The 14,089-nt window shown below is 48.3% G+C and overlaps 1 protein-coding gene across 3 annotated transcripts; it reads right to left on the bottom strand.

Annotated features, from left to right (window-relative positions):
* Nucleotides 1-1,430: 1,430 nt before the first annotated feature.
* Nucleotides 1,431-13,217, bottom strand: SLITRK2 (SLIT and NTRK like family member 2). 3 transcript variants are annotated; one of them, XM_043897102.1, is made up of 4 exons: nt 13,055-13,217; nt 9,256-9,309; nt 8,949-9,145; nt 1,431-8,729 (listed from the first exon to the last, which is right to left on the bottom strand). In XM_043897102.1, the coding sequence occupies exon 4, from the start codon at nt 8,684-8,686 to the stop codon at nt 6,152-6,154; it is 2,535 nt and encodes an 844-aa protein (XP_043753037.1). In that variant the 5' UTR covers nt 8,687-8,729; nt 8,949-9,145; nt 9,256-9,309; nt 13,055-13,217; the 3' UTR covers nt 1,431-6,151. The 3 variants fall into 3 exon arrangements, with proteins under 3 accessions (XP_043753037.1, XP_043753036.1, XP_043753038.1); XM_043897101.1 differs by having other exon boundaries at nt 8,959-9,145; XM_043897103.1 differs by having other exon boundaries at nt 1,431-8,717; nt 8,959-9,145.
* Nucleotides 13,218-14,089: the final 872 nt, after the last annotated feature.

Below are 14,089 nucleotides of genomic sequence, written 5' to 3'. Positions count from 1 at the left end.
TCCTTTTTAGGGTCATGTTGATAGCAAACACAAAATAATGGTTGAAAAATCAAATTAATAAAAAAGATGTATAACTAATCACATACTGTTGCCCAGGGAAACATGGGTCAGGTGCATTTCCAGACCCCATTCAGTAATGACATCTATTTTGATGGTCTTTTCCCAGGATCAACAGGCACATATGATTTGCTGTCTGATATGACATGTGTTCAGAATGGGGGGCTGTATATCCCTTTCATTCCCATTCCATTTCAACTCATCTTTCGTGTGGCTCAGCTGGTAAAGAATCCACCTGCAATGTGGGAGACCTGCATTCGATCCCTGGGTTGGGAAGATCCCTTGGAGAAGCAAAAGGCTACCCAATCCAGTATTCTGGCCTGGAGAATTCCATGGACTATATAGTCCACGGGGTCGCAAAGAGTTGGACATGACTGAGTGGCTTTCACTTGTAAAGGATGAGATAATTTCGTGTACTAAGCACCAACTCTCATTCTTCATTAAAACACTCTAGAATGAGACTATTCCGATTGTTTTCACAGACTTGTGAAGGCCATATGAATAATCTGAATATATGGCGAAGACAGTAAATTAATAATCTAAAGAAGGGATAATTGCAAATCATCTTGTTCATCACACAAATCTCAAATCCTTTGTTATACATTGGTGAATGGAACATACCTGGCAGATATATTCTGATGTCCAACCAATGCAAATACCAAATAAGTCACTTTGCTATATTATTGCCATGATTACAGCAACAAATGCATCACTCTCTCTTGTTTTGACTCGTCTTTGGGAATACAGTTATAACATCTTCTTTAATGAATTCATAATTTCTATTTCTTGGATTTGCATGCCAATCTTTCTCATTTTACAGATATAAAAGTATTAAATCACCAATGGTATTAGACAGAAAAACAGTTGGCTGTTGTGTGGGTTGGTGTGTGTGGTGAGGGCAGTGTGAAATCAGACTTTCAATTCCTAGAGAGATCTCTATTTGAATTGTTTTATTGTTCTTTCTAATTTTAATTTTTTAAGGCTGATACCAATGGGCATTCATGGAAAAGTATCAGTATGTTTTTAAAAGGACATATACCCTTAATATGTAAATTCTAATCATACAAAGAAGACCTTAATTTGTAAATATTTGAACAGTATAGACCAAGGCAAAGAGAATACTTTGTCATCAACTCTTCTCAAGAGCCTAAAGAATTTTTCTAACTAATTCAAATGTTCATTTTTAGTGAATATTTATTAACTGAAAGCTAACTATAGCATATAAGAATTTTATATAAAGTTTATCCAATAAAACACAGTATCATTTGATCACATTTTCAATATTTCACTTTCCTTATTAACAGCCCAAAATATGGCACTCATTTTTTTGAAATGATGTCACTATTTGGCATAGAAGTCTATTTACACGAGAGTGCATTTCATTTTCCATTTATTCCAGTAACTTGAAAACAATTATTTGCAACTAAATCTAACAGTATTTGTACAAGTACTTTCAAGCTAAAATACTGCTAAAAAATTCCAACACACATGCAGTTTAATATGTTTACATGATCACATATATTTATTATAAAACCTGTGACTTTAAGCACTTTATAGGATGTGAATACAGGAGTCACTCTACTGTCTAATGAATCATGGCCACGTCTGACAGAGAAGATGCTGCGGAGCAGAAGAGTCCTGTGGTCAATGGAGTTGAAATGGGTTGGCTACTCGGACTGTTCAGGAATGCTACTGCGCCCTCAGAAAATCACTTCATAGCTCCAGTCACACAAAACTGCAGCGGATTTTCGAGTATAAGCCCTTAGCAACCAAGAAACTGGTAGCGCAAGCAGCACTGGCAAAACACACTCTTATTATGCAGGTGCGCTGTGTTTTAAGCAAAGTCGATATTGAAACTCCAAACATACAAAAAAGATAAATTAGACAGATTATTTGTGTTATAAAATGGTTTTCTGCTTTATAAAAGGATTGATTCACAAGTTTCCTCTAAATGGCAGCTCTCCTAATGCTTTTAAAATACAATTTAACTTACAAAACTTCAATTTATACGTGACTTTTTGCACAACCATTGTGGGAAGCAAAGTATACCTATATACAGTACTTACTTTTCTCTCAGGATTTAGGTGTCTTATTGTCTTTGTAAAAGACACTTAAGCCAAAATTTATATTTTAAGCCACTGAAATAGAAAGTCAATACTGCCTCTAAAACATGGATATTCCAAAATTATGTTTGTGATTTTTTGTATTTACAATTTGGGGATTCATCTTTACAATGTACATCTTTAGATAGCAGAAGTATATAGCTATTTTCAGGCCATAATATTCAGCCCTATTCCGCAGAAATTCGTTTTTACTTTTGTGGGTGTTCTCCCTGTTTAGCTGTGTAACTCTCAAAAGATGTTAATGGTGGTTACACAGTAGCTAGCCCATGATGTATCAGTGTTATACTTCATTGTACAGAATCATCTTCAAAAACTCAACTTCCTGCATTTCACTGCTGTCCCCACTGTTTTTTCAGGTGGTCATTCAGATAAGGTTCTCCTTTTTTAGTACTAAGCTCTCTGCAGGGTGTAGGGGTGAGGGGGTGTGCAGAGATCCTGACTACTGTATCTCTGCACCCCCTTAGCACACAGCACAGAGCCTGGCCCCTAGGAAGCAAGCACTCAATTACTTAGTGAATGAATGAGGAAATGACTGGATTAGGAGAATTGTCTAGAAGGATTCCTTCAGTCTAGGTTCCAATCCAGTTATGTTTCTGGAATGTGTACAGCCATAATGAATTTCTAGAGTCTGAGAAATCACAGAATGTCTCTCTTTTTCATTAGACACTTTTCATAAAATCCATAGAATATTGAACCCTTGATGAAATGAAAATATTTAGACAAATTAAATCACCTTAGAGGCCAGAGGATAAAGCAGAGGAAACTGAAGGGTCATTTCCTTACTCACCAACTGCTGGAGGGAAGTAACAAGGCACACAGGCTGACCAAAGTCCAGAACCAAATTAGACTTTTGGCAATTGTGTCCAGACTGAGAAGTGGTGCTTTTGAGTGTTTTGATACAAACTTAGACACAGGTATATTCAGAAACAGCAGAAGCAACTAATTAAGAGCTAGAATCAGAGGGAATTACCATTTGCCAGATATACAGATCTGTTTCAGGCAGGGCCAGGGGAGAACGCATTCTGCTGGCTGGAACCATTTCGCTGTGCTTGTGCTCATACCCATTATAAGCTGCATGTGAAATAAAAGTGAAATAGCAAAATCCAGCTGTAGGAGATAAACATAAAAATCCTAAAATAAAATATGTTTTAAAGTACTTGAGTGGATAAAGCAAAACAATACAATCAGTGGGGATGCTAATAAGTTAAAAAACATAAAGTGTTTGTGATTGCATTAAAAAAATAAAGCTTCACAGTATATGGTGTTTTATGCCTTTAAATGAAATAGTCTGGACCACATTCAAACGATTTCATCTTAAAATCTAACACAAAATAAAGTACACATCTAAGAAGCACGAGGATTTAAAATTAAACCATAGTTATTAAGCAAAAGAGTTTATGAATTTGAGTTCTTCCAGGAGGCCGCTTTAAAATCATGTAACTAAATGAATAGTAAGCTATCTCTGCTTAAAATGAATGAATTAGTTTTTCTATAGAGACTAGTATTTAACAGAAATGACTTTATTTTCAGGAGAATACGAACATTGAAGTGGAATCACGACAGCAGTGGTTCTAGGCATAGAGTTTAAACCAAAAAACTCTCTTAATAGAAGATGGATGTTAATGTGCCTTCATAATCATTCCCTCAAATACCTACCTCAGTGTTCTATGTTTATCACTGCACCAAATGAGAGCAGACATGACAGACTCGTTGTAATTCTTATGTGTATAAGAGGAGATGGTTTCCGGGAGCTATCTCCAAGTTCAACTGGCAGATCACTCCTGCTCCTCTTCTATGAAACGTAAAATCTCCGGACATTAACCTTCCTGTAAATCATTTCAGCCCACCATTTTAAACTTCAATCTAATGGATTTAAATAAGAATTATGATCTCCAAAGAATGAACACGTAAGCTTGTCACTGTAGATGTTCGGAGATTTTAGGGTATTAAAGGCATTTATTTTCCTGAATGTCCTTTACATTTATATATACACAATTACCTTCTATTGTTAAAAAAAACGATTTTGCACCAGTAGTTATTAATCCAAATAATTTGGATTTAAGTAATTTCTAATTGAAAGCCTATCACATGAATTGTTTATAGTGACAGACAATAAACTATTAGTCATTTTAAAGCTTTAAAAGTAAGTCATCAGGATCCACTTCAATCTCCACATGATAATAAAGGATTATTATGTGCAGTAACCTATTTATGAAAAGGAAACAGTGTGCTTCTTTCAGATGCCATCAATTGCTTTAATAAGGAACTGAAAAGCTCAACTACTTTATATGCAGATCACCACCCCAGTTGCATAAGGATTTACAATAGACAAAACAAAACTATTTTTTGTTGTAAAGAAGGGCTGTTTGTTTAAATCACACAATAATATTTGCATCTAAAAATTATGTACAGGCTAATAAGGCTTCAAAAATGTTATGTAGACTTGGTTAGTTTCAAATCATTTTAATTCTAACACCAAAACGAAAAGCTTGCTCAAGCCAAGGAAAAATTCAAGCAATACTCGCCTGAAGGCGGCAGGGGAAGAAAAGATGCCTATTTTCTCCATTTAGGCATTTATTAATTGCGTTGGAGACGCACAGGGTACATCATTTGATAGCTCCCTGTTAACGCTTCCATAAACTCAAGAGGAAAATGCTGCTTTCTCTGAAAATGGGAAAATTGAGATGGATTCTGAGTCTAACCTTTAATCCTAAAAGAAATAGCAAGTAACGTATACATTTGTCTCTTTTGCCTTGAATTTGCAGAGAACTTACTTGGGATGTTTAAATCTCACCTTTGAAGTCTTCCTTCAAGGTATTTAATGGCTGTATATCTTTATTAAATGAGGTGTGTGGCGGCCTCTACTGGTGTGTGTTTATAGAAAATGTTTCAATAGGCAGAAAAAATATTAATTTCAATTAAAAAGTTAGAAATACAGACTCTTTCATTTAAATATAAAAATATCTAATTTAATGCAGGAAAAATATATTACAAGTTGTGTAATGTACTCTTTAATTAGGAAAATAATCTAAAACACTGACCATGTTAGTGTAAAATAATGATTTACGGAAGGGCATTAATTGTTCAATTCACTCTGATATTGGGTTAAATATATTTTATTAATGAATTACTAATCCCAACTGAGGTGGTTTATTACCTCTAGTCCACTGTTAAATCCCCTTAGTTGACTTAAATAAAATCACTTAGAACAAACCCAAAGGAAAGGAAACATTTTACAGTTAAATCTATAAAGTCCTAGAACTAGAATCATTTGATGACAAGCTGGTTTCTATAACTCAAGCAAACTGTACGTTGACTTAATATAGCTGACATTTCAATCTATTTTACAGTGTTTTTAATTTCAAAAATACAACACATTAAAATATGTTCAATTTATCAAAGCTAAAAGCAACATTTAAGTAATGTACTTAAAGTGCAAAGGCACTTTAACATGAAGAAGTGATGCCCAGTGGCTATGCTTGGTAACTGAAGTCCGAAATACCATATATCATTATTTACAAAAGAATTTATAGTCTCAAAAGATCTTTGGAGATCTTCTACAAAATACACTAAATATCCATTTTCATTTGAAAAGTTTGCTTACTGTTTCTTCATTCACTATAATCTCCTCTTCCCATTCCCACACTGGAAAAATAAAAGAAGAAAAAGGAAACACAGCCATAAACAAAGTATATGAAAAATTGCATTGTAGAAACATTCATGTTCAATGATGATTCCTAAGGAAAGAAGGGGCGGGGGGAAAGGTGGGGGAGAGAGGAGAGCAAGAGAGAAATAATTTAAAGGAAAACTTGAAAAAGCAGTATCATTGCTTCACCCCATCCCCCAAACATCTTCAAAGTCCCCCACTGAGGCTGAGAAAGGGAGAACAGACACACACTAAAGCAAATGCCCAGCTTCCAAGAGTTTGGAGCAGCATCCTTTGATGCCAGAGGGTTGTCAATGATTTCCCTTCACAGCTGACTGATTGCAGTTTGTTTTTCCAGAACTTCGAGGTAGTCTGGTTCTGATTGCGGCTTAGCTTGCAGTAAAGGGTGGTCTGCTTTAGACTGCCCCACAAAGCATTTCCTGGGAGTTCCATATAAAACGGTTTTATTGATTCTGTCTTGGTTTTGGCGTCGAGATTCATAGGAAGGGGTGAACTGCCTTTTAGGTAAGGTACAAAAGTTATAGTGGACGAGTCCAGCACTGGGCAGCTCCTTGACCCGCTCAGCGATATTCTGATACAGCAGCTCCGGCTCTCTCGGGGCCTGCTTTTCCAGCAACTCCGTGGCACTGATAGTGTAAGCAAGTGTGGCTGGCTCTTCTTTCTTCTCCTCCAGGTTGCTGTAACTGAATTCTTGCAGGTTTCGGTAATAGGCCACCGGGTCTCCTTCCTTCTGCATGTAGATGGGGTTTTGGCACATCTGGCCCACAGGTGGAGGGATGTAGTTATAGACGTGGCCGTCTGCTTTATCCTGGGTCTCGGTGTTGTAAGAGCCGTACTGTAACTGGAAGGAACTTACATCTAAGTTGTTGGCACTCCGAGGAACACTGGGCACCCCCTTCCGGCGTTTCAGGACAAAGACAAATAAGCCAGCGCCAAAACAGACAGATAAGATAAAGACAACCAGCAATCCTAAAATTAAGACAGAAAGTGGAACTTCCGTGTGCAGTTCAGGGTAAGAACTGGGAGACACACTGAGTGAGCGAGGTGTGTCTGTGTTGTGATTCATTGACAAAACGGTTCCGTCTGACAAGTTCGGACCGTCTGGACAGATCGCCTCCCTCCCCAGAAACTTCAGGATCTCCCCGGCGTGTTTTGCGGGAGATTCACAGGTCACCTCATTGATGATGACAGGGGAATTGGCATGCTCTGTCCAGTCCTTCAGTCCCATGATGTCACAGGTGCAGTCCCAGGGATTCTCTTGGAGATCAATCTGGATAAAAGCGGGAAGCTGATCTAGAACTCCTTTCACTGGCAGGTGAGAAAAATGGTTGTTTCTCAGATTCAGCCTGGTGAGGGCCGTGCCCCCAAATATGTTATCAGGCAGGGACCGCAGCAGGTTGTTATTCAGAAACAGCAGCTGTAGGTTAATCAAAGCATCAAAGGTCAGCGGCTTAATTTCCTTAATGACATTATACTCTAAATAGAGATACTGCAAGCTCTGCAGCCCATCAAACATAGCTGGAAACAGCACTTCAAGGTAATTGCCGTTTAGATAAAGTCTGCGTAAACTGGTCAGGTTTGTGAAGGCACCTTCCTGAATGACTGCAATCCTATTGTTGCCTAGATGCAGCAGATCCAAAGAACTGTATTCTAGGAGATCGTTCTTATACACCGTTTGAAGATAGTTCCCTGTCAGGTAGAGTTTCTTTGGACTGGTGGGTTTGGGCTGCAGGTCGGAGATGTTGGTGAACTTCCGTTCTTGGCAGTTGACGTTCAGCCCATTGTCGGAGCTCTGAGAGGTGCAGACACAGCTGCTGGGGCAGGTGAGGGGCACCGGGGACTTGGTCTGGTACACCATGATGGGGCCAAAGCTCTGCCTGTCTTTCGACACTGTGACCCGGGGGGTGGGACGGTTTCTCATTTTGGGTGGCCGGCTGGCTTTTGGAGCCCGGGTCGGGTTGAGAGCAGGATTCAGGGTAGGTGACAGCCTCGGGATGTGTGTGTCAGCGTGGCTGCCCCTCTGAGCCGAGTCGCCGGTACTTTTTCTGGGGCAGAGGTCTTGCCTGGTCAGCTGGGTGACATCTTTGCCGTGCAAGCGGAAGGGGGTTTCACAGACAATCTCCCCCACGAAAACGGTGATGGTGTCCAGCCAAGCCTTGAGCGGAAGTAAGTCGCATGTGCAGTTCCAGGGGTTCTCCTCCAGCTGGATCTCCATGATGCCCCCAATGTGCTCGAGGACCCCTGCGAAAGGCATCAGTTTCAGTCGGTTCCCACGCAGGTCTAGGTGGGTCAGCAGGACGAAGCGGAACACATTGCTGGGCAGCGACAGTAGGAGGTTGTCGTTCAGAATGAGCACTTTGAGCTTGTTCAGCTTGCTGAAGGCCCCCGCCTCGATGGCGCTGATGTAATTGTAGTCGGCCTGCAGGTACTCCAGGCTCTCTAAGCCCAGGAAGGTGTCCTCCCTCAGCACCTCGAGCTTGTTGTTGTTGAGGTGCAGCCTCTTCAAGGTCTTCAGCCCGCTGAACGCCCCGGTGCGGATCTCCTGCAGCCCGTTGTTGCCCAGGTGGAGAGTCACCGCGTTGGAGTAGTTGACAAACTCGTTGGGGTACAGTCTGGTCAGGAGGTTGCCATTGAGGAAGAGCTGATAGATTCGGTACTGGGGGGGCTGGAGCAGGCTGACCGTTGTAAATCCTTTGTTTTCGCAGTTAATATTCAGGACGTTCTCCTTCTCTTCGCACAGGCAGCGGATCTTGCAAATGTCTTTGGCAGTTTTGCGACTCTCCGTCTCTAAGATCCCGGCCACGGTTAACACGCTGAGGAACCAGACGCCGCTCAGCATCTTTAGGCGCCGTCGGGGTCAGCTCAGGTACCTACAGGCAAACCTTGGGCGGGGGGCGAGAGAGAGCGGGAGGCGGGGGAGAAAGAAACACGGAGGCCCGATTAAAATGGCAAATCGAGGGGGCGGCGTGGGAGGGAGGAAGACGGCGGGGAGTGGGCAGCGTGGCAGAATGATATCACTGCGTTTTTTCCCCAGCGGTTTCTGCTCTCCTCCCCTCCCCACCCCACCCCCGGCCCACCCACCCACGCGTCCCGGCACCCACATGCTTGCACCTGATTTCCTGGCGGGTCGCAGCCAGCCGCGGAGTCATTAGTAACCGAGTTGTCCTACTAAATCCAGCCCATCGCCTCCTCCTCCGCCCCTGGGGGATATCTTGAAGCGATCTCGGGCGGCTTGCCCGTCCTGGGCTCACAGCAGAAATTGCTTTACTCTTTTTTTTTTGTTGTTTTGTTTTTTTAACTGCGCAAAAAGGGGGTGGGAAAATCAGGGGACTGGAAGCAGGGGGAGGGGAGAGGGTGGACGAGCAAAGACAGCGCGGGGTGCTGGAGGGGGGGGGGTCGGTTACTCACGCATCAGGAGAAGACGGGACCCCTCTCCTCTGCAGTCCGCCGGTAGTTTAGCATCTTCAGAAAGAGAGGGAGAGCAAGGTAAAAGGGGAAGCCGCTGCTTCCGGAGGGATGCTCTGCTTTCTGCCGGTTGATTTAAATTTTGCTGGGCGGGGGGGGGGGGGGGCGGTGTGCGCACGAATTCGGAATCCGGCAGGCGGCAGGAGAGACCGAGGACGCTCGGAGCGGCGGGCAGCTGAGTCCCCTGGGGATCCCGGGGGGTGCGACTGCGCGCGGAGCTGGCGAAGCCTGCCGGCCGGGTCGGCTGGCGACGGCGACGGCCGAGCCCGGGCGCGCACTTCCAGTCCCCCGGCAGTGGCAGCCGTGCGCCTGGCAGTTTGAATTTGAGAGGCTTTGCGGGTTCCCCGGGACAGGGCTGGGGTGACGTCACGGGGGAGGGGGCAGGCCGGGGAGCGAGGGCGCGAGGCGGGGGAGGGAGGGGCAGACGCTTCCCTTCCCCGCCAGTGGCTTCGTCAAGCTCGAATCCCGGCTGCGTCAGTTGCTTCTGAACTCCTCCACCTCCAGCCCGGCGGGCGGCGGGTGGCTGGCGGAGCTCCTGGAGAGGGGGTTCTCCAGGAGCGGCCCCGCAATGGGGTTGGCACCGCCAGGACGCCTCGGGCCCTTCCGAGTGGTTTCTTCCACCTGCCCCTCCCTCCTGGCCCTTCCACTGGGACTGGTGGGGAGGTTGTTGGTGTCTCATTCCAGATTCCGGAGCAGGGGTTCCATCTTCCGTGTGTGCGAAATCTTCGGTGTGTGTGTGCCTCTTTGCTGTGTATGTCAGATCTTCCGTGTGTGTCCCATCTTCCGTGTGTGTGTGTGTGTGTGTGTGTGTGTGCGCGCACTCGCGCGCCTCTTCGCTACAGGACTGAGCCCGCCTGCCAGCCTCCTAGCTGAGATGCTCTTGGTGCGGAGAGCGGGCTGTGTGTGCACCAGTGTGCCTGTGTGGGAGGACGAGGAGTTCTCCCGGGGGTTCTATGCTTTGCATTTAGAGCTTTGTTTCAGTGCGCAGAGAATTACTTTCTGGGTGGTGACTGGCCAGATATTTGCCTGGATTCTGACAACCAGCCCAGCGTTAGTCTATAGACTGAGATAGACAACAACAAAACCCTTCTCCCCCTGAGGTTTATACTTAGCCAGATAATGAGGTTTAAACGCTTACTCTTAGCCTGAGGGAAGGAGAAGAGAGGTGGGTGTCAGACAGGCACTGCCAGGCTGCGTCTTAGCTGGGAGTGCAGTTCACAAAGGTGCAGAGCCCTCCAGGCTGCAGGGGCCGGGGACCCAGGGGAACAGAAGCCGCCGATGCAGGAAGACTGGCTTCTGAGAAAGAAGAGGGATGACCCGAGTCCTGGCCTGAGACTCAGGAAACCTGGCCTCCGGTCCAGTTTTGTTTCCAGGTGTCTCGCGTTGTTTCTGGATCTTCCTGTCCCCACTGGCACAAGGGGGTGGACTATTCTGCCCTTTCCAGGTCTGATAATCAACTGCATTCAGATAGCCTTTCCTCATGAATATTATTGGCCAGGTGTTGGCTTTTTGCCTTCAGTATCTCCTTTTCCCCTAATTATCTATCTTAAGGTCCCCTGGACTTTTAAGTTGCCCAGTTGGAGTCCATTTGCAAAATGGGAATGTCTGCCCATGGCCCAGAAGGGCCAGGGGCTGCCTCTGGTGGGAAGGGGGGGAGGATGAGGCAGCAAAAGTAATGAATGGAAGAGAATGGGAAGAGTTGACCGAGCGAGGACGTGCCAGTCCAGCAAGGCACTTCAGCCGATTCTTCCCTGCCTCCTGGGCCCTGCCTGCCACAGTCCACACAGGGTCCCATGGGTGGGCCAAGGGTGGCAGAGAGGCACTGGCAGAGGTGATAAGCCTTCAGAGAACAGCAAGCCCCCTGCCTCTCCCCTCCTCCTTTCCTGTGAAGCTGAGGTCCTAGAATTGTCCCACCCAAACAAGTTCTTCCCTCCCCAAGAAGGGCTGGCTAGTTTATAAACAGCTCTCAAGCAACCTGTGGCTTTGGCCAGTCTCCTCCGCAATTGGTCACAGGCCTTCTTTCCCCTCCTTTTCTTTTGGGGAAGAGCCCATCCCCATCCAGTAATTCTGGCTTCACCTTGGGCAACACCGTTTCCTTCTGGGCCCTCGAATTTCCCTTTTCTCTGCTAAAGGGCAACAGTAGAGGAACTGCCCCAGAGGGGGAGGAGGTAGCCTCCCACCCACCCTGGCAACTACATCATTAGATGCCAGTGGAATGGTGCAGTGCCAGCACGATTAAACTGCCTTCCAGAGCAGAGGGGCATTTCTTTCTACATATTTCCAAATGTTAAATATACAGAGTTCCTAGAGAGAGATGGTTTATTCAGTCATTCATATAACAACCATTTTATTAATTAGGTTAATATTTCACTGAAGTAGAAGCCAACATGAGAGCTGGACAATACCTTTGCAATCAGATTCATTTTCTAGATGAGGACATTTCCTCAACCAGGGGAAGTGCTGACTTGCTTAAGTTCAAGAATCTATAAAATTAGAAACAGAACCCAGGGATTCTGAGTCCCACGCCAGCAGTTCTCCAAAAACTCACTCCTGCTTACTGTGAATTGGTGGTGGTGGTGGTGTTTTACTGAAATGTGTTCTTAAAAACAAAATTTTTTTAAGTGAAATACAAAATATGAGTTTTAGTTTTCAAAGATTGTAATTTCCTGCAGGACACGGATGACTCTGTCAATACTGTTTTAGGACAGCATCTACTAGGAATTAGGGCGGGGGTTCGTCAATGGATGACGGAGGCAGTTGAAATCCTCGACACCACAGGGCGAGGGAGACGGCGCGGTAGGCTGCCTGGGGGAGCGGCACTGGGGACCCCGCGGGGGCGGCAGCAGTCCCCTCAGACGCGGGTCGGTGGACCCTCCCACCACTGCCGCGTCTCCCGGCGGTCCCCGGGCTGCTGCAGCCGCATCCCCAAACACAGTGACGGGGAACAAATCAGCCTCCACGCCGGAAAGCACTTTAAGGAAGTTTCCTTCGGCCCCACGAGTCGGGAGGCGCAGCCGCGGCTCCGCGCCGGGGACAGCGGCTCCCGGGGCGGTGGAAAGGGGCCAAGTAAACGCGGAGCACGCGGGAGGCAGAGGCGGACGCTAAAATCGGGCAAACGTTCCCAGTCCCCGCGGGGGCGACGAATGGAGAAACTGGGACTCCGCCGCCTCGGTCTCCTTCGCATCTTCCCAAGTGAAGCGGGGCTCGGGTCTCCGGGGCCGCCGGCCGCAAGTTCGGGCGGGCGCGCAGCTCCCCTCCGCCCCGGACGCCACGGGGTTCACGGAGCCCGGCCGACCCGGGGAGGGGGCTTCCGCCGCCCGCCCGCCAGCAGCCTTCGGCCCCCGCTCCGCCTCCCCCGGCCCAGCCTTTCCGGAGAGCTCTTCTGGGAACCCAGGAATCCGGCGAGTCCCGAGAGGCCAGGCCCCGGGCCCGACCGCTCGTGCAGCCCCCTCCTGCTCACGCGCCTCCATCGCCGCGACGGCCGCTCGCGCCCCGCCGCCCCCTTCCTGGGCCCGGCTCGCCGCGTCCTCCGCCCGAGCGGTGGCCGCGCGACGCCCGGAGCCGGACCACGCCCGCCCGCGCGGACGGACGGTCCCGGGGCCGGGCAGCCGGAGCGGGGGCGGCCGGCCACCAGCGTGCGGTCCCCGGCGGATCGCGCCTTCTTTCCCCGCCCGTTCCCTCCGCCGGAGGAGCCGGCTGGCCGGCCGCGTCGCCGCGGCGTCCCCGAGTGCTCAGAACTTACCCGGCGAACGCGCCGCCCGAAGCTTCCCCCGGAGGCGCCCCCGGCATCCGCGAGCCGGGGAGGCGCGGGAGGCGGCGCGGCCTCAGCCCGGCGCGGCCCGGGAGCAAAGGCTTCGCGGCGAGCGCGGGCGGCGCCCCCAAGGGCAGGCAGATCCCCACTGGAGCGGCTCGCCGCCGGGCAGCGCTGCCGGCAGGAAGGAGGGAGGGAACCGGGAGGGAGGCGGGGAGGAGGCGGGAGGGGGAGGAGGCAGGCGAGGTGGAGGGCGGGCTGGCGGACCCCCGCCCGCGCTTATCAATCACCCCGCAGATCAGATGTCCCTGCGCTGCACCCGGACGGCGATGGACAGGCCCACAAACGAGCCTGGCTCGGCTTCTCTGACCTGTGCCGCGGAGCTCGGCTCCCGCCTCCCGGCGGCCCCTCTCGCCTGGAAATCTGCCCAGTCCCTGCAGCTTCCACCGGGAGCTGCGGCGCGGACACGGTCAAGTGATATCAGGATGGCACGGGGTCCGGACCGTAGGCGAGGGGACACTGAGACCTCAGGTTGGAAGTTCTGGACAAGTGAAAGCGGCCAGCTCTCCGAGCCGGCACCGTCCGGGACTGCCGACCCCTTAACTAGTGAGCGCCCGGGGCTCGCAGTTCGCGGGCAGATGTGTAAGGACCCCCGACGAGGCAGTCAACACGGCATTTCCATATAACGTGGAGCCGGGCGACACCAGCGTCCGCCAAAGCCAGTCTTTGGCCACGGCCCAATCCCTGGTTCCGTTTGATTCTTTTCATTCTTCACGAGGTTGCCTGGGTCGACTGGCGCGGACTCGGGGCCAGTCCTTTCGGCTTTCTCCTTTCTTTCGTCTCTGATTAGTAGTCCAGGTGGTTGTGTTTTGATCAAGGGAAGGTGCTATAGTCGAGGGTCATGGTAGCTCCAGAGGGAAGTGCGCCAAAGCCCAGAGCATTGCGTTTCCCTCCACACCCACTTTCCCTGGGTCTCCGGAAGAAAATTACAATTGTATTCATTGAAGACGCGAGCAGGTAGTAGAT

This window comes from Cervus elaphus, chromosome X (assembly GCF_910594005.1).
Source record: "Cervus elaphus chromosome X, mCerEla1.1, whole genome shotgun sequence".
Taxonomy (NCBI): domain Eukaryota; kingdom Metazoa; phylum Chordata; class Mammalia; order Artiodactyla; family Cervidae; genus Cervus; species Cervus elaphus.
This window is presented reverse-complemented; position numbering and strand designations above follow the sequence as displayed.

Bases quoted from the DNA above. Each gene is read 5' to 3' on its own strand.
- SLITRK2 (XM_043897102.1), bottom strand. From the start codon at position 8,686: ATGCTGAGCGGCGTCTGGTTCCTCAGCGTGTTAACCGTGGCCGGGATC.